The 24,587-nt window shown below is 45.7% G+C and overlaps 2 protein-coding genes across 9 annotated transcripts in view; both read right to left on the reverse strand.

The window, feature by feature from the left end:
- The window catches only part of tpm2 (tropomyosin 2 (beta)), a 28,899-nt gene extending 28,374 nt beyond the window's left edge, over positions 1 to 525 (reverse strand). For 3 of the 5 annotated variants that reach the window (XM_018744778.2, XM_018744780.2, XM_029253123.1), the window contains exon 1: positions 150 to 525. In XM_018744778.2, the coding sequence (XP_018600294.1) occupies positions 150 to 263 (114 nt within the window). In that variant the 5' untranslated portion in view covers positions 264 to 525. The remainder of the gene's footprint in view (positions 1 to 149) is intronic. The other 2 variants (XM_018744777.2, XM_018744779.2) reach the window with 1 other exon arrangement.
- Positions 526 to 2,669: 2,144 nt separating this feature from the next.
- The window catches only part of tln1 (talin 1), a 78,308-nt gene continuing 56,390 nt past the window's right edge, over positions 2,670 to 24,587 (reverse strand). For 3 of the 4 annotated variants that reach the window (XM_018744767.2, XM_018744769.2, XM_018744768.2), the window contains exons 32-57: positions 23,584 to 23,677; positions 22,723 to 22,812; positions 21,958 to 22,080; positions 21,186 to 21,329; positions 20,583 to 20,744; positions 20,280 to 20,420; positions 19,928 to 20,109; positions 19,420 to 19,552; positions 19,107 to 19,208; positions 18,735 to 18,905; positions 17,984 to 18,232; positions 17,749 to 17,868; positions 17,415 to 17,561; positions 17,062 to 17,228; positions 16,758 to 16,941; positions 15,577 to 15,702; positions 14,855 to 14,971; positions 14,568 to 14,753; positions 13,652 to 13,759; positions 10,174 to 10,279; positions 9,424 to 9,548; positions 8,947 to 9,072; positions 8,783 to 8,845; positions 8,286 to 8,468; positions 5,202 to 5,327; positions 2,670 to 4,567 (exon numbers count right to left, since the gene is read on the reverse strand). In XM_018744767.2, the coding sequence (XP_018600283.1) occupies positions 4,436 to 4,567; positions 5,202 to 5,327; positions 8,286 to 8,468; positions 8,783 to 8,845; positions 8,947 to 9,072; positions 9,424 to 9,548; positions 10,174 to 10,279; positions 13,652 to 13,759; positions 14,568 to 14,753; positions 14,855 to 14,971; positions 15,577 to 15,702; positions 16,758 to 16,941; positions 17,062 to 17,228; positions 17,415 to 17,561; positions 17,749 to 17,868; positions 17,984 to 18,232; positions 18,735 to 18,905; positions 19,107 to 19,208; positions 19,420 to 19,552; positions 19,928 to 20,109; positions 20,280 to 20,420; positions 20,583 to 20,744; positions 21,186 to 21,329; positions 21,958 to 22,080; positions 22,723 to 22,812; positions 23,584 to 23,677 (3,607 nt within the window). In that variant the 3' untranslated portion in view covers positions 2,670 to 4,435. Of the gene's footprint in view, positions 4,568 to 5,201; positions 5,328 to 8,285; positions 8,469 to 8,782; positions 8,846 to 8,946; positions 9,073 to 9,423; positions 9,549 to 10,173; positions 10,280 to 10,739; positions 10,910 to 13,651; positions 13,760 to 14,567; positions 14,754 to 14,854; positions 14,972 to 15,576; positions 15,703 to 16,757; positions 16,942 to 17,061; positions 17,229 to 17,414; positions 17,562 to 17,748; positions 17,869 to 17,983; positions 18,233 to 18,734; positions 18,906 to 19,106; positions 19,209 to 19,419; positions 19,553 to 19,927; positions 20,110 to 20,279; positions 20,421 to 20,582; positions 20,745 to 21,185; positions 21,330 to 21,957; positions 22,081 to 22,722; positions 22,813 to 23,583; positions 23,678 to 24,587 lie in introns of those variants that run through there. The other variant, XM_018744770.2, reaches the window with a different exon arrangement.

The raw sequence follows: 24,587 nt of genomic DNA on the forward strand, positions 1-24,587 counted from the left end.
GGCAGCTGGCCCTACTGCCACTCAGCACCGGTTTGTGTCCACGGAGGTGAGCAGAAGGTTTCCTTGAAGTTCTTCCCTTCCTCCCTGGGGACGGACAGACAGAAAGACGGACGGACGGACGGACGGACGGAAGGCGCTCGCATCCCCACCTGTTTGCACTTGTCCTCGGCGCCCTTCTTGTCCGCCTCGGCTTGCTCGGCGCGGTCGATCGCGTTCTCCTTGTCCAGCTTCAGCATCTGCATCTTCTTCTTGATGGCCTCCATCGTGGCTCCTCTGCTGCGCTGCCGGCGGCGACTTCACTTCAGCGGGGTTCGAGAAGAGGAGAGAGGACAGGTGAGGAGGAGAGGACAGGTGAGAGAGAGAGAGAGAGAGAGAGAGAGAGAGAGAGAGAGAGAGAGGGATGATGATGATGATGCTGTCGGGCGCGGAGGCGACTGGACGCTGCCGGAGACGCTGCACGACGGGACCGGTCGGTCCGACTGAGCCGAGTAGTGCGAGCGAAGTGGCCAAAGGCGGCTAAAGACGCGCTTTTTTGGGCGGTGACGTCGTGCCGCCGCGGCCGGGTTCGGCGCGCATGTTTTGTCCATGTTTGGGACGGAGCCGCGGCGGGGAGCGCGGGGAGCGCGGAGCCCGAAGCGCCCCCGACTGGAGCTCCGCCTAAATATATCGCGACACGGCGAGCCGCTCACTTTTTACTGGTTGTTGCTGGTTACTTGTTGTTACTTTTCACCGCTGCTCCACTTACTTTTCCCACCGGCAGCGAACGCCTCAGTCGCCCGTTGCTGTTGCTGCTGCTCGGTCTTCTCTCTCGCGCTCAGTTGTAGCGGATTTTCGCGCGCTCGCTCGCGCTCACCACCATTAGTCGCTTTTCGACCTGCTCCTCCTCACGCGAGGGCTTCCGCTCCAGCAGGTACATTTAACTCTGTTTCGCACCTCCTTCCTCTCACTTTTCTAACTTGTGTCTCTAGTTAGGCTCTAGTTGTACACTGACGTCATTTACCCACAGCCTGAAGTCCAGTGTATCTCCATCATGTATTGTACATACCTGCTGTTCTTTACTAATCATCATCATCAACATTATTAATAATAATCATAATAATAATAATAATAATAATAAATTAAAAAAAAAAACCTATTTATATTGCTGCTGCGGTGGTGCAGCGGGTTTCACCAGTTCCTGCTCTCTGGTGGGCCGGGGGTTCAAGTCCCGCTTGGGGTACGTGACTGGCATCCCATCCTGGGTGCGAGGTCGCGGGGAACCAGAGCCTAACCCGGCAATCCAGCCCTGCATTGCCGGGTTAGGCTCTGGTTCCCCGCGACCCTGCTCAGGACAAGTGGTTTCAGTCAGTGTGTGTATATTGCTGCTGCAACCTGTAGGACGCACACACACATTGTGTGAAACCACTTGTCCCAAGCAGGCAACGGAGGGTGCAAGGCTGGAGGGGACACACCCAGGACGGGACACCAGTCCACCACGAGGCACCCTGAGCAGGACTCGAACCCTGGACCCAACACGGAGCAGGGCCAGGCCAAACCTGCTGCGCCACCGCACCCCTCTAACCTCTAGTTAGTATTTTTTCGTCATTTCAAATGGATGGATGAACAGTTCCAGATGTGTTGCTCCACGCACCGCAGTTTGGCCTCTGTCCAGCTTTGGAGCGCAAACCCCAAGGACCGTCCCTCGTGTCTCAGGCAGGACAGTGTGGGATCAAGCGCAGGGTGTCACCAGATCATTGCTCATACTCAGATACCCACTACTGCAGTTAGGAATGTTCGAAGGCTGTTTTCTTCACTTACCTATTTCCTAATGTGTCCATTTGTTCCTGAGCAAACTCGTATTGGGTTTGCGTTTCCGTCCAACGGTAGGGAGTAAAACGCAGTCTCGTATAAGAGTTTGAAGCTGCTTTCCTTCAACTCACTTGCACATTGTTCACAGCTCGCATTGGGTACCTGTGTCTGTAGTCAATAAGATGAGGAACAATAAACATGTTTAGGGGATGAACCGGTCAACAGCTAGGGGCTGGAGAGGGTATGTTTAAAAAGCTTAAAACGTATCAGCTATAGCCAAGACTTTTACAAAAGCTGCCGATAAATAAATGATGGGACAGCCGTATTAAGCTTTTGATTGTGCAGACGGTAAAATTGAAAGAGGAGGATAGACACTAGGCGTGCTTAGGGATGAATCAGAGATCACTCAGGATTGGATACAATGTTCTGGAGACCACTGTTTTTTCAGTAATTTTAACAGTTTTATTTCACAGTTTGAAGCTGGCAAAAATGAGAATTTTAAAAAAAATTGTAGTTTTATATGAAGTTTCTACAGAAAATTACCAGTGAGTAATCAAAATCTTAATAGAGATGCCCATTATTTTAACTTAAGGGCAGGAGTGACTTTGGATTTACAAACAAATTGTGTTACGAACAGTCTTCTGGTCTCAGTCGTGTTTAAAAGGTGAGGAGCTACTGTAGTCCTCATCATGGACTGCATGCAGGCTGCTTGATCACAGAAAACACCCTTATAGGTTCAAAACATCCCTATGGGACTCCCCACCTCCCCAGAACAGTCTTGTGTCAATAAAGGCTGCACTACATTTACTCATTCAGGGGTTAATAAATCAAATATTACCATTACCTAACTCCTGAATGAAAATTTAAAATGAAGCAAATCTAATTTCAACGAGGCAATTAAATAACACATCCATAGATTAACATCGTTGGCATTTTCTTTAGAAACCAGCTTTATTAAATGTAGAGGCTTTCAAATGTAAATGTCCTTTACAATGCGATAAAGACAGCATCATCCCCAAAGCACTGTTAATTGATTCATGGAATATGCAAAATGAAACAGTACACTTACAAAAATTCACAAGAGAGCCCAAACAGAACAGGAGTCGCAGAGAACTGGCCAGCCGGGCGCCCGATTTACAGATTGGCTGAATTACTAACAGGTCATTACATGTCTGTATCTGCACAGAACGCAGCCTATTTCAGAGGACGGCTGAAACGACACCTGTGAAAAGGAGTAGATTTACGTGATTTATCATCTTATTGACAGATAAGTGCACTTAAGGACAGGGAACGGTTAACAATAACATACACAACATTGTAATAAAATACAAACACAGGCACTTTTTAATGCATAGACATACTGAATAAACAGAAGAGTACAATGAGGCCCTTAATCATACACATGTAATACTGGATAAATAAAATATATTACCTATGTTTAACATTACTGCCTTTCTGGGAACAAATTCTGAAATTCTCTTCTGCTCACTTAAACCGTGTATTTGTACCTAATATATTAATTTGGCTGTTCAAAGCAGAATCTGTCACCTGGAGATATAACATCGCAGACCCTGAAGATACAAACATTGTTTTTTTTTTTTTTTTTTTTAAAAAAAGGGTCTGGGTGATTATGGCTTCTCCTAATACATTGTTCTTTAATACAAGGCCCAATGGGGGGGGAAACATCATTGACGGACACTTTATTACCTTAAAAATTTCTTAAAAGATTCCATTTGTAACACAGTTCAGAGCTTTAAAAAAATGATATGTATGCCTTCTCCGCATTGTTTCGACGCAAAATCAATCATTGCACTTCTGGTCCAAATAGCAACAGCGTGCAGCTGAATGTCCCGGGTTAAGAGTACAGGAAGGCCTTCGTGACTGCACTCACGTTCTGGTCAACAGTGTTCGCTTTCCAGCTCGCCAAGAGTCTGAAGGGTCTGTACACCAGCGAAGCAAACGACGCCCTGAAAACTAGGCTCCTGCGGTGACCGTCGTCCGATTTCCCAGCGCATGCAGAAGTTGGAGGTTGAACTCGACCTTTTGTTTTGGTCAAGCAGGAGACTCTTCAGTAACTTAACCTGCATTGAGATCACCCTCCGGGTGACTGAAATTCCTAACGGAGCTACGCAAAACGGAAGCTTTTTTCACATTTTGCGCTCACTACAAATGTCAACTGCTCTAAACCGAAATCTGAAAAAATAGAAATTAAAAAATAAAAAAAAAAGCTGTAGTCACACTGAAGACACATGCAATCGAGTTAGTCACTGTTACATGACCTAAGTACTATGTTAACCACAAGTAATTAATTGAAGCGCAGTTATCTTGACAAAGATGCATACACAATACATTTTTAAAACAAAATTTAACAAAAATAGTGGCACCTCAAAGCTTTTATGTGACAAACAGAAAAAACCCTCAAATGTATAAAATAAACAACTTAATAGAACTTTTCCATTTTACCCATTTGCTTTCTTTTAATTACGTTGCCCAGTATATTGCTTTTGTAAGCGCTAATACGTCTAAGCCGTGGCCTTACTAAGGTGCCGAGTAGCCACCCAAGGGAAGGAGCCCCTGACAAACGATTCGTCTTTGCTTGGCAAGCAGATGGCCCAGCCCGGTTCTGGCCCGGCCCAACCCAGCCCCTCTAATCCTGGCCGTCCTCCCGCAGCTCCGACGGGAGGAACTTGTACTGCTGCTCCCGGATCCTTGCCAGCTTCTTCCTGGCCTCCTCCAGTTCCCGCTCCTTTCGCAGCATCTCCTCCTGGGCTGCGATGATCTGCAGTCACAGGCAGGGAAGGGAAGGAAGTTGAGTCATGAATACACTCACGTGCGCGTCGTCCCAGAAGGGATCACTCGCACACTCAAACATTTCACAAGCCTTTACTCTCCCCTTAATGCTTTTTTTGTTCCATTTCTCTCAGCTTTGGATCTTTATCTTCATACTTTCCTTTCTACATGTTTTCTTAGGTTTGCCACATTTCCAAGCACTACAATTTTATACAGTTACACTTTTCAGTATCGTTTCAGTAATTACATTTACAGAACGCATTAGTTGGATCATAATTAGACCGAGGTCAAAACTCTCTATGCTGAGGTAGAAGAAATTGGGACAGCTGGAAGCACAGTGGTTAGAGCTGCTGCCTTTGGACCCTACCTCCGGCTGTAGTACACTTGAGAAATTTACTAACCCTAAATTGCACAAGTAAAATTTACCCAGCCATATAAATGCGTAAATAATTGCAAGTGCCTTAACATTCAAAAGGGTCAGCTAAATTAATAAATATAAAATCTAGCAACTGTCATGTGGTTGTTCAAAGTGACGGCAATGACTGCTGACTGGTATGCGGTAACTGCGATGGGCCATCATGAGGAGGTCAGAAGAGATTCTCGGTTATCAGGCTCTTAGTTACCTGAGCGATGCCGCCGACCATCTTGCTCTTGACCACAACAGCCTGGTCGTCGTGGTCGTCGAAAGCTGCCTTCTGCGCGGCCTTCACCAGATTGTCCGAGGCCCGCTTGACTGCATTGCCAGCAGCCTGGGAGGAACAAGCACAGCACACTTGTGTTAGAGGCTGGTGCTATGAAACTAAGTGATCACTTTAAGTGAGGAATGTGAAATGTCAGTCACAGGAAATAATAATGATTTCCTTGAACCAGCTAAGGCAGCGGTCTTCCCTTGGCAACTGAAGGAGAACAAGTCTGCTTTAGGTCATAAATCCTGTACAATCCCATTTTTACACCATCCTTAGCTTTGCCTCATGATCTGAGATTGCCATAAACCAACAGGTCCCTGAGCAGCAATACTGAGACACTGTTCTTCCAGTAGGAGGCAGTATGGAGCAAAATCTTTCTCCTAGTCTCTTGTAGGAGCGGGGGATACCGAGAGGCACGCAAACTACAGCGCTGCAGTGAAATCTCACATTCATTTTTTGACTTAATTAGCCTGCAGCTTTGCGGCTGAGATTAAACACATTAAATTTGTTCCATCGGAGTTCTCAAAGAGATGGAAATGAACATTTTGCCCCTGCTGACTGAAATAACAGGATGTTCTGCATTAGCAGCCATTCTGAAGCAGATTCCTTTGCTGAAACGCATCCATGATACAAAGCCAACTCTGTTCTCGCTGCACCTTTAACGGCTCATCAGGTCTGATCCTAAACAGGCTTCAAGAGAGCTTTTGCATGGTGGTGACGCTGACTCACTCCTACTTGAGACCACAGAGCGTCTTCCCTCATAGCTGATAAACAGTTGCGTCTATGAGGGGAACGCGAGCCTCTGCCAGGCCCTGCGCTGAACTAAAACATGCCGTTTCCTTGACCTTTCAGCATGACTTTAAAAGGCAGTGCTGGATGGAGTTCGGAGGAATGCTGTCATCCATGTGAGGGAAGACGTGTGTCTCTGATGCAGCAGTGATTTTTTTCCCCCCTTTTCGGGCTTCCTAGAGCAGAGGAGAAAGCGCGCGCGGATGGCCACACAGTCCCCGTAATTTCCTGTTATGCATCCAAGTCTGCACAGTGCTGTATATTTCATTCAAAAACTCACAAGAAAGCCTCAGTGACGAAATAAACACCTTCAGCAGATGTCCTCTTTACTTTTGCCTTTTGTTACCTAGTTTTTAGCTTATTTCTACTTGTACCATAAACAATGTAAAAACTGAAGTGCAGTTCCACTGGATACATCCACATCTTGCATTTAGGAAAGCCGTATGGAACAGCTACTTCAATCCCCAAAGTTCTCCCACTTCCAACCACCTGTTGCTGTCACTGGGGTTTCTGACAGTTCAGTCTCTTCGGGGATTGCAGTGCTCAGGCTCAGCAACACAGAGCCGATAACGCGAACAGAATGTTAATTGCTTTTCAATAACAAGTCAGCGTCGAGTAATCACATTTCCATCCTCAAGCCTGGGGAGCCTGGCTCGCCATCCGCACTTCAGTCAAAGTGATAGTCATCTAAATCTGGGGCTCTGATTTCAAGTGACACCCCTGATCATTCTGAAGGCACCTCAGGTAAAGAGACACTCAATACAAATATGGAGGAAGTACCCAGCAGGGGCTGAGGCCTGCATCCTGCTCATTGGACCCGAGAATATGAGACATCCCCGTGCAATGCAGATGGGAAATACTCCATGCCCATTTGTGGGGCATCTAGCCCTGGATGTGCTATTTCTAGACAGGGATTCATAAGCCTTTAGCTGTACAAATACAAAGAGCAGTTAAGTTGGGCACACTAGACAGGTGCGTAGCTGAAACCGAAGACAATAAGGGTCAACGGTCTTACCATCTTCTGCTGAGTAACAGCATGTGCATTTCGTCTACTGCAGAGCGCTTAGCGCTGCTGCCGAAGGCTCAACCTTTTGACAGAAACACGGGAATTATGTGGACATCTTGTATCCTGTTTAACATTAGTTTGGGTTCCTGTTGACATCAATGAAGGAGAGTACTCTGACATCTTAAACTTTAGAGGATGAAGCCATAATTCTTGCTTCATGAGCAGTGTACCCAGTTCTAGGAGGTTTACTTGAACTTGTGCTCATCCTTGATGGTGCCATGCTGAACACATTCAGCTTTACGTTAACAAAAGAAGAATCTGTTGCAACTCTGGTACTATAACTCTCAATCCAAATCCTGCTCTTGGGTTTTACAAGGTAGATATGACATCCAGATGTCCAACTAGGATACACATCTCCAGCTTCAACACAGCCAGTCCTCTTCCTCTTGGGAGCTAAATTAATGTAATACATACACTTGCAGCCACAGACAAAATGGGTGGGTGAGTTGAGGGGGCAGCTGAGCTATAAATAGAGCCACCTAAGCCTAATATGACAGCTGTGCTTGGAAGAGGAGCATCAAGTAACCTAAGAAAGTGAGACTGCCATCACATGTACCCTTGACATCCTATTTTTACTGGAGGTACCCTGTGTCACATCATTGTTGAGGAGGCAGGTGAAGAAACAAGAACATTTCACAAGACAATCTAAAGAAAATGGTGGAGCTGTTGGGTTCTGGGAAGCCCCCTTCAAGATAGAATAACTGCAAAGTCAGGGAAAAGAACTGGTACTGTGTCTAATTGCAAAATATCAGTATGTCTAGAGCCATTTTCCACTACAAGGCTTAAAAGCTTCTTCTTTTTTATTTATTTATTTTTTTTAACAAGTAGGTGCTTCACTTCTGACAAATGCTTCTGTGGTGTTCTTAGGATACCTGACATGAACACTTAAAATAACAAATGGGGGTGTGCGTTGATCTCGGATAAACAGTACACTACACAGTCACTATTTTACAGATAAAAAAAACACTTGCTCATTAGACATGAAAAATACTCTTTGGTAAAAAAAAGTTTCCAAGTTGCGGTTACCACATTCCCATGCTAACTCTTGTGAGATGACACTGAAATACATTACAAATCTGTCAGTTAAATGTGTTATTCACTGGACAGCGGTCTCATGAAAACACGCTCTACAGTAAAAAGACGGGCGGAGAGAAGGGATTCCTCACCTGCAGCCTCTTCATGGTTTGGGAGTCCTGGTCTGCCTTTACCTTGCAGGCCACAAGCAGCTGGGCGGTGGATGCAGCTACCTGCTTGGCAGAGGAGATCAGCTTCTCCTCACTGGCGTGGCCCTGCACTGCGGAGTTGGCGGCCTCACACAAGTTGTTAGTTGCAGCGGCAACCATTCTGGCCTGCAGAAACATCAACCGTACTATGAGCTTCAAGTGGGCTAGGAAGAACAGCAACACGATCAGTGCATGTAGTATTTAATGTTCTGGCGTCAAAGTTATATTGAGCATGTATTTCAAATTGTATAGCTCGATTGTGCTACAAAACTGGTATCGAGTGTCTGTATAATATATTAAAGCTAGAAAATTTGTCTTTTCAAATCATTTTTGGCAAATATAACAAAGAGCATCTAGTGGTATGAAAATGCATTTGTTGCTACGATTACTGCTAATGTGAAGCATCACTGTAAGTATGTGGATCGAGTGGAGATGCTTACGGCAGAGATAAGCCCCTGAGACCATTGTCCATCATCCACGGCATTGGCTGGAATGGCTCCCACCTGAGAACGGGAGGAACAGGTAAGAACAAGCAGAGGCCACTGCTCTACAATCCAGAACTACTCTGGGATGATTCGTGCCCTCAAAGCCCTCAGAGACCCACCTTGCCCTGGGCCACCAACTCCCTCTGTGCTGCCGACGCAGCTTTCACTAGTGCGCTGGTTGCCGCGGCAATGGATTTGGCTGCTTCAAGAATCTGCTCTTCAAAGTTTAGGCTTTCATCCGCTTCCTTTATAAAATAGTAAATAATATATTTTCATCACACGTAGATATTGTAAAACACACCATTCGGCTGGAATGCAATTCAAATTCACGTGGGGCACTTTATTAGGCCCGGTCTCAGTTTACATTCTATGAGTGATATGTGTACAGTTAGCTAGATAAGTTATCCAGTACCCAGTGTGATCTGGGGGACATGTGCTGTAACATCTCATTTGCTGAGACGGGCTTTCGCCACTTCTTTCCAGTGGATGCCAACCCTACTCATGTCACCCAGCAGCCCTGAGGGGGGCCCCCAGCTACTGACCATCCCACACTGCAATGTTCAGAACCCTGACGTGTGTGGAAAAAGGCCTGGCACCTTAGGTTTGGCGCGCGGCTTGAGCTGCTCCAGTTTCTTGGCAGCAGCCTCGATGGCAGCGGCAGCTCCCAGCAGCTCATTCTCTGCAATGACTGTTGGATCCTCAGGGTCCACCCACTCTGTTCCTGGGAGGGGGCAGAACATAGAAAGGGGAGTGAGACTCCATAGCCCACCACTCTAACACACACGTTAATCATCTGATCATTAGGTAGCTGCTGAAATGTTCATGATGTGACACAAAGAGTATCTGTAGCAACTGGTAAGAACTACTCAGCTGAACATCACATCATACTATATGTTGTATAAATCTTCCACCTCCTATTAAAGCAGAGTTGTGACTGAACCTCCCACAAAGTGAATTCCTGTAAATCACAACATTTCTTTTTCTTGAAAACCTGCCCCGTGCCTTTATTGAGGCAAGCACTGAAAGTAGCGATAACAACTGCAAAAACAGGATGTGGACTGTCACACACTGGGAAACAGGTCAATAGCTTCAACGGCTTCAGAATGATTCAAAAAGCATCACAGAACACCACTTTTTTCAGTCCATGCATTGTTGGAAGACAGCAAGATGGCTTTACTTGACTAGTAACAGTGGTCAAAACTCACAGTTAAGGTGACTGTAACGCAGTTGAAGGAATGCCAATGAAATGTTGGGATCTCAGGGACAAAGTAAGATCTGTGAGTATGGACTGTGCTGGGTCTGACAGCAGATTCGCCATGTGGAAAGATGCAGCCAGGTGAGCCTACCTTTCATGGCCTCGGCGGCTTGGATGAGCTCAGTGACGGAGCCGGCGACACGCTTGGAATAGCTGGCCAGCTGCTGCTTCAAGTCATGTGACGGTTTCTGGATGATCTGGGGGATGCATAAAAGAAGTGGTCAAACCTCACCTCTCACCTATGACCTTGTTAACAGGGAGGCGATCTGAAGGACGATCTGACCAGCAGCTGATTGTCCTGTCGTCTTTTTTTTTTTTTTAAAAATTAGAAATTGACTGGGGACAAAGTCCATCCCCCCCCACTCCTTAGCCACTGCTGACCCTTAAGACATCACTAACACATTAGCAAGTTATATTTATATTTTGTAATATTTATCATCTTACCGGTATCTCACAGAAATAAAGCAGACACATAAATGTATTGCTCAGAATAGGAATTAACACATCCCTTTTCACTTGTCTGATTTCACTCGCTTTGTCAAACTTATTCCATGCAACTGAAAAAACATTGTTTATTTCCACTAACAGTCTTATAATTCATGAGAAGTGTATTAAATAAAAATCACACAAGTAAATATAAATAGAGAAACATGCCAGGGTGGTTAATGAGTGTGCAAATGTTCGTGGAGGGGATCTAGCGGGGCAGCGTTTGGGTTGTCGGTGCAGCAGTGTCCTCGGGGTGTCCTCCAGCGAGGGGGCAACAGGTGCAGACGTTAACAGTGCCCTCCCACCCCGAGGCATGTGGCACACTACTTCATTGAAATGCACTAAGAAAAGATGAGAGGCGGCGCATCAGCGTGGCCACAGAGGAATGCTGGGAGTGGTGTACACACTGCAGGGCTCAGTGCAGCACCCAGCACCAGAGACGGGCCCATTTACACACAGCACACACAGAGAAATGAGTGGATAATACCACACATGCTGTGACGCTTACATGAGTATGAACAAGCACAAACCCGCCTGCAGTCACTTACAAATAAACAGACAATAAAATATTTTGTTTCTTTTTTAATATTCTGCATTGCTTAGTAATACAGCGAGCCCCATGATCGTAGCTCTCGTGCTAATAAAAGGATATGAATTTGAATAAAGTGGAATGGAGAGCAGGGTGAGTGTTGATGACTGTAATAATGCATGAATTCAGGCATGCACATGCTCACACACCAACAATGACTAACACACCAGTTCATCTGCAGTTCATATCTACTGTACATCTGTAACTCATGATACTTGCTAACAGTTTCTAACGGAAAGATGCAGTCAAGAATGTCTTAGACCTCTGGCAAACACACAGTCACCCACCCACACAAGCACTGCCTCACACAACCACATTTGCAAGACCTACAAAAGGCATGTCTCATCCTTGACATCATGCATTTTTCAGCTCTGACTTACACAGCAGGATTAGGCGTCGTATGCGACAATTCAATCAACTGCAGAACAATGTAAACTAGAGATGAAGGGGCTTAGCAATGCATGGGGTGTCGGTGTGGAACAGCAGCCAGCATACAGCAGGAGTGCTTAGTTTAAAAGAGGGGGAAAAAAAAAAAAAAAAACATCCTCCCCTGTCCTTGTTGCACCTTGGCACAAAGGGCTCATAATGACTCAAACGGCTAAATAAAAACTTCCTCAACAAATTGGTCAGTTTCTATAGCGTCTCGGGTAGCTGAGTGTGACGTGTGCTGGAACTGATGCGAGGGCCACTTAACGTTCAAAACGGACATGGGAATGCAATCTGTGACAGAGCATGGGTGTCTCAGTATTTCACATTAACAGACAAATATGTAAGCCACTCATTCGTTAGGATTTCACACTAAATATTTTGTTATGTCTTATGCAAAATGAATGAGAACAGACCGTGCACCAGTGTTAAGTTCTGGTGTAAATATGGTTAATCCAAAAACGATTAAACGTATACACATTAGATTACGCAAACGGATTTATTTCACGACAAAGTAAGACTGCTATGTTTTGGGATATGCTATGCAGTTAGAGACTCATGCAAGTCGCACAGAAGCGGAACTTTCACACTTACTCACCGGCTACCACCACACACATTGAGAAAAGAATCACAGCCAGAGAAAAGAGACAGGTCAAGGAAAAGCTAAAGAAAATACACAGTAAACACGAAGATGTCTAGTTGTGTAAGGATCATCATCAATTATCAAGGTGGATAATTCATGCTTAAAAACACATCAATTAAAAACACTCACTGCTCAGGATGAAATGTTACAAATGAATCAAAACTATAATATTTAAGAAAAAAATTGGTGTTGATTTGTCTATCATGTGTCTTATGCACCTACTTGAATGATGAACCTCGGTGCAGCAAGTTGTAGGGAACAAACTAGGTTTGCTTGAGACTTTCATGTCTGCAGCTATGTCTCCTTCTCTCAATGTGGTGCATAAATTGTACTTTTGCTGAGATGTACATCGCTTTGGACAAAAGCGTCTGCTAAATGAATAAATGTAAACTATTTTAAGCTTTTTACATATTGTTGTGAAAGCATTTCAGTTTTACTTCTGCAATAAAAGCTACCTTTTGTGTCGTTCAGTACAGTTCGTGTAGCTGCAACAACATCAAATAAGAGGGTTTGGAAATCAGAGCTGCCAGTTAAAAATATGTTCAGAGGGTTTCTGATGTTATTCTATAAATCAAGACGAATCCTACCCTCGGAAGACAGGCAAACCCTCAAAAGCTCTTGACTGACATTCCTATGCTGCCAAAGTGAGAGACACACAGGCCTCAGAGGGAAACCTTCATTCTAAAGGAGTAAACCTCTGGCATCTCTATATGACTTTATAATAGACACCACGGGGATTATCACCATCTGGGCCCCTCTGCGTCGCTGATATCACTTTCTATCATATCAGACGGGCCATGAACATCAGAGGGGTGGGGGAGTAAATGTTACTTCAGATCTCAAGGAGATTTACTTACTCTTTAATTTTAGATGATGCCTTTGTACCCCACATACCCAATAAGTCCCTGGCTGGAGTCTTTGTGCGATGTATGTCTTGGCCATTACTGTCTAAAACGCAACTTAGAAAGGCAAGAGTTGCATTTCATACTTGTGTCATGGCAGAGCAGGGCCTTGAATCATGCATCCAATCTAAGTAACGGTCAAGGAAGAGAAACCTTCTTTTCACAGGTTCCTCAATAAGGAACAACTGAATTTCTGTATGAAAGAGGATCTGAGTGCCCTGAGTGACTAGACAAATTCAAAAAGCACCCATCAATCTGAAATGATAGAAAAAAATAAATTTCAGAAAGAAATAAGGGTGACAAATAAGAATTTTACTGCTCTCTCAAGCTGGCAGACTCTGACCTTAGCGCTAGGACTAAAATCATAGCTGAGTAAGGGTGCTGTCATCCAGAGTCCTATTTCTTGTTGGGTGTCTGATCAACATAACCTAGGGTAGGGTGGCTGATGTGAGGTGTGTGACAGGGAAAGGTGATCCGAGTGCCTGAGATCTGGCTAGGAGACAGAAGCCAAGGACACACTCACCACCAGCACATGTTCCAGGAGGCAGAGGTATTGGCTCGCACACTCCTTGCCGTATCGCAGGGCACGCATCTGCACCTCTTTGCTGACCTCAGGGTGGTAGGCGGCTTGCTGCAGTGAAACAGACATACACGTATATTGATGTGAAATCAGAAATGTAATCATATGACTACTGAGAAAGAGATTTATGGGGAATTCCGGTTTGCCAGCAAACACTTGGAAACTATTAAAAAAATAAGCCACCAAGGAGATACTGAAGGTCTTCCTATCTCAAAGTTAGGTAGCACAAAGAAAAGCATGGTGTGATTTACATTACCATGTAAAGCTCAATATAAATTGTGACAATCAAATATACTGCATTAAACTTAATACATGCTGGGAAATGATCTTTCCTGGAACTGTACATGAATCAATAACTCTGTGCAGTAAAGTTAAAGCCCTGCTGAGGTGTGCCCCACATCCCTGTTAACACATCTCTAACATTTCCCGTTTCTTCACAAAACAGCGTGAAGATAAAAATTTGATGCTCACATGACAATACCATAACTGTAGTATAATTTAGACTAAGGAGTATAACGTAGCTTAGTGGTTAAAGCTGCAGCCCACCTCCTGCTGTAGTACCCTTGGCCAAGGTGCTAACCCTGAATTGATACAGTAAATTAAAAAAAAAAAAAAATTCAGCTGTATAAATGGGAAAATTATTAAGTAGTGTATAAAATCCTACTATTGTGAATTGCTTTGGTCAAAGGTATCAGCTAAATAATGCTATTAACTGAAGACTGTCATTGTACTGTTGTGCAATGCAACAAAGTTATACGGAATAACAACGAGATGACAAGCAGCAACACTAAAATACCAATATTATTTATCTACGTTGATCATTTAAAGGCTTGTTAATGGCTGCAGGCATCCTTCTCACCTTGCATGAGTGCAGCATATCAGCAATAGCTCTGCGGCTCAAGTTAGCCGTAGCAATGACATCTTCCTGGCGGCATGAGTTCCCAGCAGCCACAGCTTTCGCTGTTGCCAAGGTGATGCCCTTGGTCATGCGGATGAACTCTTCCGGAGTAGCTGTTTTCGGGGGCGGGTCTGCGCTGCTGAACACCTTGTGGAGGAGAAAAAACAAATCCATTTTACGTTTCACTTTACGGAACAACAATGAAAAATGGTGCATTCATGGAAATGCAGACAAAGCGCAACACTTACAGCAAGTTCCTGTCTGATGTGCTCAATTGTGGCCTCCAGGGCTCTGGTTCCCTTGGTAGCTTCATCTTCCACAGCTTTGACAGTCTTCAGGAGGGAGGTCACGTTGGTCACCATCACCTAGCATGGACCCACACAATTAACCACATGCCAAGCATATCGGCCTAAGATGGAAGTCAAAAGCTGTTCGCTCCTGTCTCTGTGGAAACTCTTCTGAACGGGTCATGATATATTTTGTGTGCTGCTGATCGGGTGGAGGAGGCTTTGGGAAGATCAGGCTAATGTTACTCCTCAGCAGCTGACAGACGTCTCAGCTCTGTAGTGAATGATTAATGACCGCTCAGAAAACCAGACCCAGGCTGGGGGGGGGGGCAAACTTCTGAGAGCAGCCCAAATGCCGGCTGTGGTCTAGCACCCACGCAGAGTGGAAATGACGCCCTGTTTATAAGCTGACACACAGGAATACAGAACCAGGAGCCAACACATGATCTGCTTCACACCCCTTAAAATTATACAGCCGTTGATCTTTTTCCCCATGCCAAGTGATCACATTTCACACATTTAAAGCATCGAGGGAGAGGTTTGGTGAAAGTCAGCATCGCAGTTCTGAACCTCTTCAGTGATGAACTGGACTTTACATGATCCACAGCCATGCAAGCGGGGCAACAAGTGGATGGAATCCGGCTATGATTCGGAGAGGTGCATTATGGATTTCGGTATCGTACCTTGGCAGAGTTCTTGAGCTGCAGCATGGCTGGGTCATCATGGGGCTTCCCTGCAGCTGCCTTTGTGGCACTGATGAGGTCACCCAGGGCCTTGGCCACATCCTTCACGGCATTGATCAGGACCACCTGCGAAGCCATTACAGGACAACATGGTGGTGAGTAGGGGGTCAGAAGAGAGGCTACCCTCTGCAGTCACACACTGACACCTGCTGGTCAGTCACTCTACAGCACACTGCACTGCAGACCGCCATCACACTGGACACCCAGCATATGTGGACGCTGCTCCATGACACCGTGTCCATTCCAAACATCTCAAAACAAGTGCAAATGGAGGGAAGGAACCAGACGTAACAAAACACCATAGTCAGGAGCAAACTACTGCACAGTGTTTTTAACAATACCATCAGAGAGAAAAGGGAAAATGACAGTTGAAGATGGCAAGAAACAGTCACAAAATGCATTAGGTCAAATAATTCAATCACAGTTCTATTTAATCATGCTAAAGCGGTGACAGATGAAAAAGCATCTTTAAGAAAAATGCATTATAATTAAATGCTAGTAGATGTGAAACAGAACTACATGAGGTGATTAAAAGTGATTTAGGCTGTCAGAATATCTCAGAAGAAGGATATCCCTGTTGAGTGCTGTTACAAGCCCAGTGGAGTTTAGCATTCATGCTGATGAACAGACACAGTGTGACAATGGAGTGTCCACAGATGAGCGAAACAACGCCGGGTACACAACCTTGTGCTGCCATAAAAACTAAATACTAACTTGCGGGGGGAGGGAAAAAAAAAAACAAACACAAAACAAAACAGCCACAAACACAGAAATCTCACTCTCAAGACATATGAATTGACTTTGACACGAAAAAACCAAACTGTACCCACATCCTGCCTGAAAGGTAACCCAGCAGCGGAATATAGGGCCTTTTCCAATAAAATGAGGCAGAGAAAATAAGAAGAAATATAAGGCTGCATTAAACATCCAAAAGCAAAAATATCTCTAGATTACATATAAAACACCATGTTCAGGTTAAATTTACCATTTCCCTTTGTAGTCACTGTAGATGGTCCACAGTGTCATGTTGACAGTTTACAGTTACACAGATCAGAACACCTGGGATTGCAGGTTTTCTAATCCGACAACCTTCTGAAGAAGACTCCGTAAGGTGAGCTCACCTGTGTCTCTGGGTCCTCGGATCCCAAGCTCGCTGCGCCCAGCTTCACCACATCTGCCAGCCTAGTGATGGTGGTCACAGACGACTGGGCAGCCTGGGCCAGTTTCTCTTGGCTTGCTCCAGCCCCAGACACCAGCAGCTTGGTGTCCTCCACAAGGGCCTTGGCCGTCTTCAGGATGTGCTCCCTAGACAGGAGATGTAGGAAGGGGATATGAGTCTGAGCACTGACTCCAAACATCTAGGATACAGAGCAGGAATGTATCGTGGGACTAACTCATGTGACAAGCAAGGTTTTATGTTGCTACCTGTGGTCAGCAAACGTCTCAGCATTTTCGCGATTTAGAGTGCCAGCAGTGGCGAACATGATGGTGGTGTCCAGGTCAGCAATTATGCCAGACACAGCGCTGGCTGCTGTGATGCAGGCTTGGGTGCCGCGGTTACCGGCCTGCAGGGCGGCGAGAACATGGGACACCTGTGGAGGGGGGGGGGGGGGGGGGCATCCAAGGTGAGTATGATGCGGCTTCTTGAGGAAGAACAAACTCACCCGCTGCTGAAGCACATAATTCCAGATAAATCTATCCTGACCCAACGTTATAACAAAGGATGGATCTTCATCTTGACTTGTTCAGGCTGCATGGCTGATAGTTGGGCTGCTCACCTTCTCGGAGACCTTGCGGGCACTCTCGATCAACTCCTTCTTGGTGAAGGAATCGTTGGGGCTGCACTGCAGAGCTCCAGCCTTGGTCACAAGGCCCGTGCAGCTAAATCCTAGCTCCTGGACCTGCTTTTTGATGTTGGAGCCGATCTGGCAAATAGGATGAATTTGGAAGAAGTCATACGTTAGGACTCGGCTCTAATGCATGAGCATTAAAATGGACCAAAGTGAATAAAGCACACTGAAGTGACATTGAAGAACTGAACACGCAAAGAACGGTGCTGTTGGACTCAGTTGACAGAGGGAAGCAAAAGCGGCACTCCGCATCACTCAGTACCTCGTCGTTCTCAGCTGTGATGGCGGCGGACTTGGCCTCTGAGGCCAGCTCTCCGAACTCGCTGGTTAGCTGGTTTGCCAGACCTCCCAGTTCATCTGGATTGGTGTTGGACTTGGTCACCTGAAAAGACCGATAAGTATGAAACGAGTGACACAAATTAATGAGGTATACAAAGATCCCTCCATGACTAACAGTGGAACAGTATCAAGCAGGCCTACAAGGAAGCATCTCTCACCATCTCCTGCACAGTGACAGCGATTGCCTTGGCCGTCTTGACCATAGTGGTCTGGTAGTCGACGAATGTGCCCTCGGGTTCATCCACAGCACCTTCCTCCATCTTATTGATGGCCTGAGTGATGGAATCCACCATTCCGCCAACGGCTCCAGCGGCACTGGCCGCCTCGGCAAGGGTGGCCCCCAGATCGTCCACAGCCTCCTTCATCATCTGCACAGACTCCTCCAGGGCCTCCTGAGTGTGGGCCGCCTGCAAAGGTGCATGCGGGTAAGCGGGCAAACACACACACACACAAAGGGAGCGTTAACGAAGCCCCACAGACTGACACCGCCTCATTAATTTCTACCTTTCAGAGGAGCAATTTAGGAAAGCAGCATCTGTCAGAATCTTAACAATAAGAACACTGCAGTGAATGATGGGATGTACAGGGACCTTCTCACCATGAGATTTAAAAAGGAACATGTTTTCGGCAGCTATTCAAGCATTTCATCAGGCATTACACTCATTGCCCTCAAGTGGTAGTACTAAGAACCAATAAGAAATAAAACGGAGGAATAATAACCGCCAGTAGAGAAGAAAACTCTAGGGGAAAAAAAAAGCCAATATTCTGATGACGCACTATAACATGAAAATTAATTAATATACAACCAAAGATTTCTCAGCTACTTTTAGAAGGCTCTAGCCTTCCTGTAAAGTTAGAAACAGATAAAACGATGCGAGAATGATGCGTGGGGGCCAGTCACATCCGCACCTTGGGGTTTCCTCCTGCCTCCTTGGCTGTATAGAGCATCTGCAGCGCAGACTCGGCCAGGGTCTTGGTCTGGTCTAGCACATTCATCTGCTGCTGGCTATTGAGGATCTTGGAGGCTGTTCCGATGGAGGCCTTGACAAGCGGCTCGAAGTAGCTGACCATCTGAGACACCTAAAAGCACAGAACGTGGGTGTCTTTAGCACAGCCCACAATTTCCACTCTCTTTTTCAAAGAGATCTTCAAACTTTGACATATGAGGTCATTTCAAATTGTTTGTAAATTAAGAGAAAACACTTCCGGAGTACTATAATGGAGACGCTGCATGAAAATTAGCCGTCACATCTCAAATGACTCAATGGTCCCGAGTCTCACCTTGTGTCCTAGTTGGGAAGCATCTGAGCGAGCAGCGATAGCCACAGGTTCGATCAGGTTGCTGATCTCATGCACTGAAGCAGCCATCTGCTCATGGAGTGCCTGCAGGCAGAGAACGGTAAATGTTCACAGCTCCACCCAAACTCAAATTCCTCAGTGCCATGAGTCTCAGGTTTGAATTTTATGAATTCCCCTGACTGAAAACAAAAGTATTCCAATTAAAATAATTAATAAACTGGCACAAGAAATGAAGAAAGGTCTGCATAGAGAATACCCTCCTAGAATTGTGTTTGAGACCCATAAAGAAAAGTACCTCCTGGGAGATGTCTTCTCTGGGTGGGAGCTGCTGGCTGATAGCAGCCAGGGAGGCCTGGTCCACTTCACGGATGCAATTATTGAGGACCTCGATAGCATCGTCGCACTCCCTCTGGCCTGGAGCCCTATCCCTGCGAAGGACATCAACACAAGAATGAATGAACACTGGGACAGCACTGTTGCCTTAGAGCCTAGTATGCTGGGAAATACTCATAATGTACATTGAATAAGTCTTTTAGAACAGTTTTCAAACTTTCATGGACAAAGGACCATTTAGTTTGTCCTTTTTACCATAATTAAATCCATTTTAAAGGAGTTCTATGCTCTAAAAAACTAGAAAGAACTCTCACGTCTTCTAAAGCCCCAAGAAATAACAATGCAAGTCCAGTTAGGAGTGATACCCTGTTCACCACAATGACAGATATACCTGTACTTAGTTAAGGCTGTGACACTGTTATTCAGACTCATGCACCGTTATCAACAACAGGTTGCTGCAACGCTCATACCGCATATTGGTGATAAGCTTCTTGATGGAGTCTGACACAGTCCTGGAGTGTCCAGCCAGCACAGACCACTTGGGTGGGTCTTTGGGGTTCACGGCCAGGGAGCGAGCGGTCTGGATCAGGCCTGTGGAGCTTTCCAGCATGGTCTTGGCTGCAGCCACAATGGGCTCCATTGCTGCCAGGCCCTGAACATCACAAGTTAATGTGAGGCACAGACACTAGCGGCTGGGCAGAATTTTTTAGATGTAAGGCATACTGGCATTATAACTTCCATTTCTTTTCACATAAAAGCTGAAAATCTAAAACAAGTTGGTCTTGTGATTATGTGGTGAAAATGTACAAGACTGGACCTTACTTCTGGACTTATTTGAGCAGGGACGCTGGCAAACTCAGGGTTTGAGGCGAAGGCGGTGAGGTTGTCCACTGCTTCGATCAGAGGCCCGGTTGCAGCCCTGCACTTCTCTCGGTTCTCTGGGTTAAACGCACCATCCAGGGCCTGAATTAAAACAGGGGAGATCAGGGAATTCCAAAAACAAACATCGTTTGACAACACAAGGACCTCCTGCTTGTGTACATGTTGTACAGGAACCTCCTGTCATTTTCCTTCCTTTAGTGTGAGGGGGAAAAGAAAAGCATCAGAATCCAGCATACTACTTACTTTAATAGACTTGACGAGATTAGCTGTGCTGTTAGCCACCTCTTTGGCTGACTGGACAAACTGTCGCTTAGCAACAGGGTTGGACGTTTTTGAGGAAGCGAGACGGCAGGCATTGCAGAGCGCGGACGTGTGTTTGGCAACAATGGTGGCGGCCGAGAGGACCTGAGAAAGAGGGCCTTGTTACTGAGATGAAGATTCAAACACATGGTGCTTGCCATCCTCTCCCCGACATCCCTTCCATTATTTACAAGCATGAAAACTGCAGTTGGCGCCATTAAGGCTAGCAGCCCATACACTTGTACTACCCATGAATTGAGAGAGAACAAACTATTTTCTCTCCTTGTATATTTCCAGTGAAAAAACATTTCTGAGGTAGTGTGGCCATCGACAGACACAGCCAGACTTCTGCAAAAGGAGCTAATGTAGTGGTGTAGTGACTGCTGTCAGAAGGCTTTGTTCATCTTCAGTCTTAAATTTAAAAAAAAAACTGCTACAAACTAAGTTAAATTTCTGTTCGTATATACAAACACATGTCGGGAAACCAGTGTCTGACTTGTGTGCCCATGATCAACAGAAGATAAGCAAATCGTTGCATTTCCCCACCTGGGACTGGGTGCAGGCTGGGTCCACTAGGTTCTGGCAAGCCATCTGTATGGACTGGTTGGCTCTTGCAAACTGGGCTGGATCCACCAAACCCTTCTGACCAGCGTGGCTGTTGGGGTCCGACACGCCGACCAGATAGGCTGCCTACAAGGGCATTGGGGGGTTAATGAAAATATTAATGCTTGACATATTACCTCTGTGTATATAATCTCCTGCACAACAGCAACAAAACAGTTTACAGTCCCTCTTAGTGTCCATAGTGACCCCATGACCACGTACTGTGAATCTCAATAACCCAGCGTGAATTAAAATCTCGACCTCAGAAACACACAAACAGCCTCGACTAATGCTTTTTGTTTTATGGACTCTTTGTTTGCTGTTTTCTCTTCCACACTGAGTCATCAGGCTCTTTATAATCAACGTGATTTTTTTTTTCTTTTTTAAACTTAAATATGAGTGTGGGCGCATGTGCACGGATGTTTAGCACCTTCTGCATTCATTACATAAAACAGACTGTGGACATCTTAATTCTGACTTGATGAATGAAGGCATGATGTGGCATCATGCAATTTGAGCAATATAGAGCAGAACCTTCTGCCTCAACATCTAAACACATGACACAGGGAATAACTTGGGGAACCTGGAACAGAAACAACTTAATTTGGTTAATGAGGTTACAGCAGTAATAATATAAAAAACATGCCAGCCACAGAAAGTATAGATGACTCTTACAGAAACAGACTTATGTGCGATGCCCTGCAATTTATGTTACCTGCGAGGCCGCTTCGGTGAGGCCACACAAGGCCTTGGAGGCTGAACTGACCGATTCCCCAAACTCTGGGAGATTGCTGTTCTTGGCATTGTGGGAAATGCCAGCCATGGCCTCCCCCAAGACCTGTGGAGTAACAACACAATACCTCAACAAACTGCACCCAGGACACCAGAGCTTTAAAATTAAAAATCACTGCGTATTGTGATTAGTGATTAGTCTGCAAACAGAAACGCCTGTCTGTCCAAGTGAACTATATTTATTTTTATGGTATCCCTGTTTTTATAAAATGATTACATAGACAGATTGAGGAATAGATGAACAGATGCATACATACACACACACACACACACACACACACATATATATATATATATATATATATATATATATATATACACACACACACACACACACACACACACACACTTAGGCACAGACAGCTGGATACTCAGATACACATACACACACAAATAGACAGAAAAATAGATGCATACATACTGTAGACAGACAGAAACAACTTACAGATAGACGGATAAAAACTGTAATAACACAGAAGGAAACTGCACCGGGGAAACAGCAAATACACAACAAAGTAGTGCCAGGAGATACAAGGAAAACAGTGTGCAGACAAATGATAAGCAGCAGTGGCAGCTCAGCTGGACCAGTCCATTGCTGTAAAAGTCTATGGTCAATAGTTGGATATGGAAAAACATTAGTTTAAAACTCCAGTTGGTAAGAGTGCGAGTGGTTCTCTCTCTTCTGTACCTTGGAGTTTTCCATGACGCTGTCGATGCAGTCGAAGTAGGACAGGTCGCTGACTGCCTCGGTGGGGTTCTCCAGCATGCCTCGCACCGTCTGCATAGGGACGGTACACCACTTAGAAGAAAGGAGGAAAACCCCCACCCCCCCCGCCTCCAGGACATCGAAGGACTGCTTTTTCAGTGCCAAAACCCATCAGTTCTTCTGTCGCCACAAAGAAATATCTCCCACCTGAGCACGGGGCAGAACAACTCGGCCAATGGTCTCCTCTAAATCATTCAAGTAGAGCCAAAGCCTTCAATTATTCACAGGCTCTCCTCACACTACCTTCCCTGCTTTCATCTGCGATGTTGTCAAACACTGACAGCGTGCCGCACGACCCAGTGCACAGGAATTATTGTCAAAGACATCACCATACATTTTCCATCCATACACCCAAATAACACAAACAACCATAGAAGTAGCTGCTGTTCTGCAACTATACAGAAAATCATAAAAGGCCTTCCAAAGCAAACTAAAGCAAATCTTAAGGTGCAACTTCACACATTTTTGGAGAGACTTTAAATCATTCAACAAAAACTATAATTTTCTAAAAATCTGGTTGCTGCAGAGACCTAGAGCTCACCACTGAAGCGCTCAACAAGTGTGTGGGAGCTCCTGGCTTACACCGAAGTGTGACACTGTATGCGCAGGCCACCGGCACAAACCTGGGAGAACAGCATCTCTCTGCTGAACGGACAGAGAGTAAGGACAGCTCGAGCAGCTTGGAAACCTCGCAGAAGTGCCTTTCGGCTGAAGTCCCAGATGAGGCATCCCCACCCCTACGATAACTGCCCAAACAGAGGAAGAGGATGAAAAAAGGGGTACCTCGAGCTCTCGGAGAGCATTGTCGCACTCTTTCTGCCCAGGGGCCTGCTGGGTGCACATGGTGATGAGCTGGTTGATGCTGTCGGTGACGGCACTGTACACACGCACACACGCACACACAGAGAGAGAGAGAGAGAGAGAGAGAGAGAGGGGTGTCAAGCAGGCAGGAGAGAGATGGAAGAGATGGGGAAGGAGAAGGGAGTGAGAGAGGAAGCAAGAGAGAGGGAGGGAGGGAGAGCGCTAGCCACTGCAGATCGCAGCTCGCCCCCACACCAGCACCACTGTGCCTGGCGCTCTCAGGGACGCCTCACTCATGGCGCCAGGCAGAGAGCGCACTTGTTAGCTCACAGCAGCTGTAGGGGCAATGTACCTCCAGGCTGTGGGTACAGGGACCCTAACGTACTACTGCCCCTACCTTAGTCCAAAAAAAATGAACATACTTTGTTTCGTGTGTGATGGTGGAGACCAGAACCACAGTGCCCACCGGTGGAGCGGGAGTACCTCCCGCACAGCCCCAAGCCACCAGGGGCTCCCCGTGCCCAACACCAAGACTAAATCCACCTCTCCCCCAGCTGTGGCTGCTGCACTTTGCTCTTTTATGTAAGGCAAATATCTCAGTTTTGTAAAGGTGCTGTTATGTAATGGCACCGATTCCCACATAGGGCCCAGGAGAAGGGGGGGAGGACCGTTACATAATGTATGTTAATACACACACTGGTGAATGTGCACTCAGAGTGTGTATGTGTGTGTGAGGGAGAGAGAGGAAGAGAAAGTGTATGTATGCATGTCTAAGAGAAGTGCTACACTCATTTCCAGTTGCAAGTAGCACTTCACTCTGACTCTGATGTGGCTTCTTCACACACACAGCTGCAGGTAGCAATTTCACTTATCCATGTGCTCTGCTGCCTTAATCGACTCTCATGAGGAGTGACACCTCCTTTCCCAAGTCAACATGGGTAAATGTAAATAAATGACAAACTAAGTGTTTACAGTAACGTATGTTG

The sequence above is a fragment of the Scleropages formosus genome, chromosome 6 (genome assembly GCF_900964775.1).
Source record: "Scleropages formosus chromosome 6, fSclFor1.1, whole genome shotgun sequence".
NCBI classification, from domain to species: domain Eukaryota; kingdom Metazoa; phylum Chordata; class Actinopteri; order Osteoglossiformes; family Osteoglossidae; genus Scleropages; species Scleropages formosus.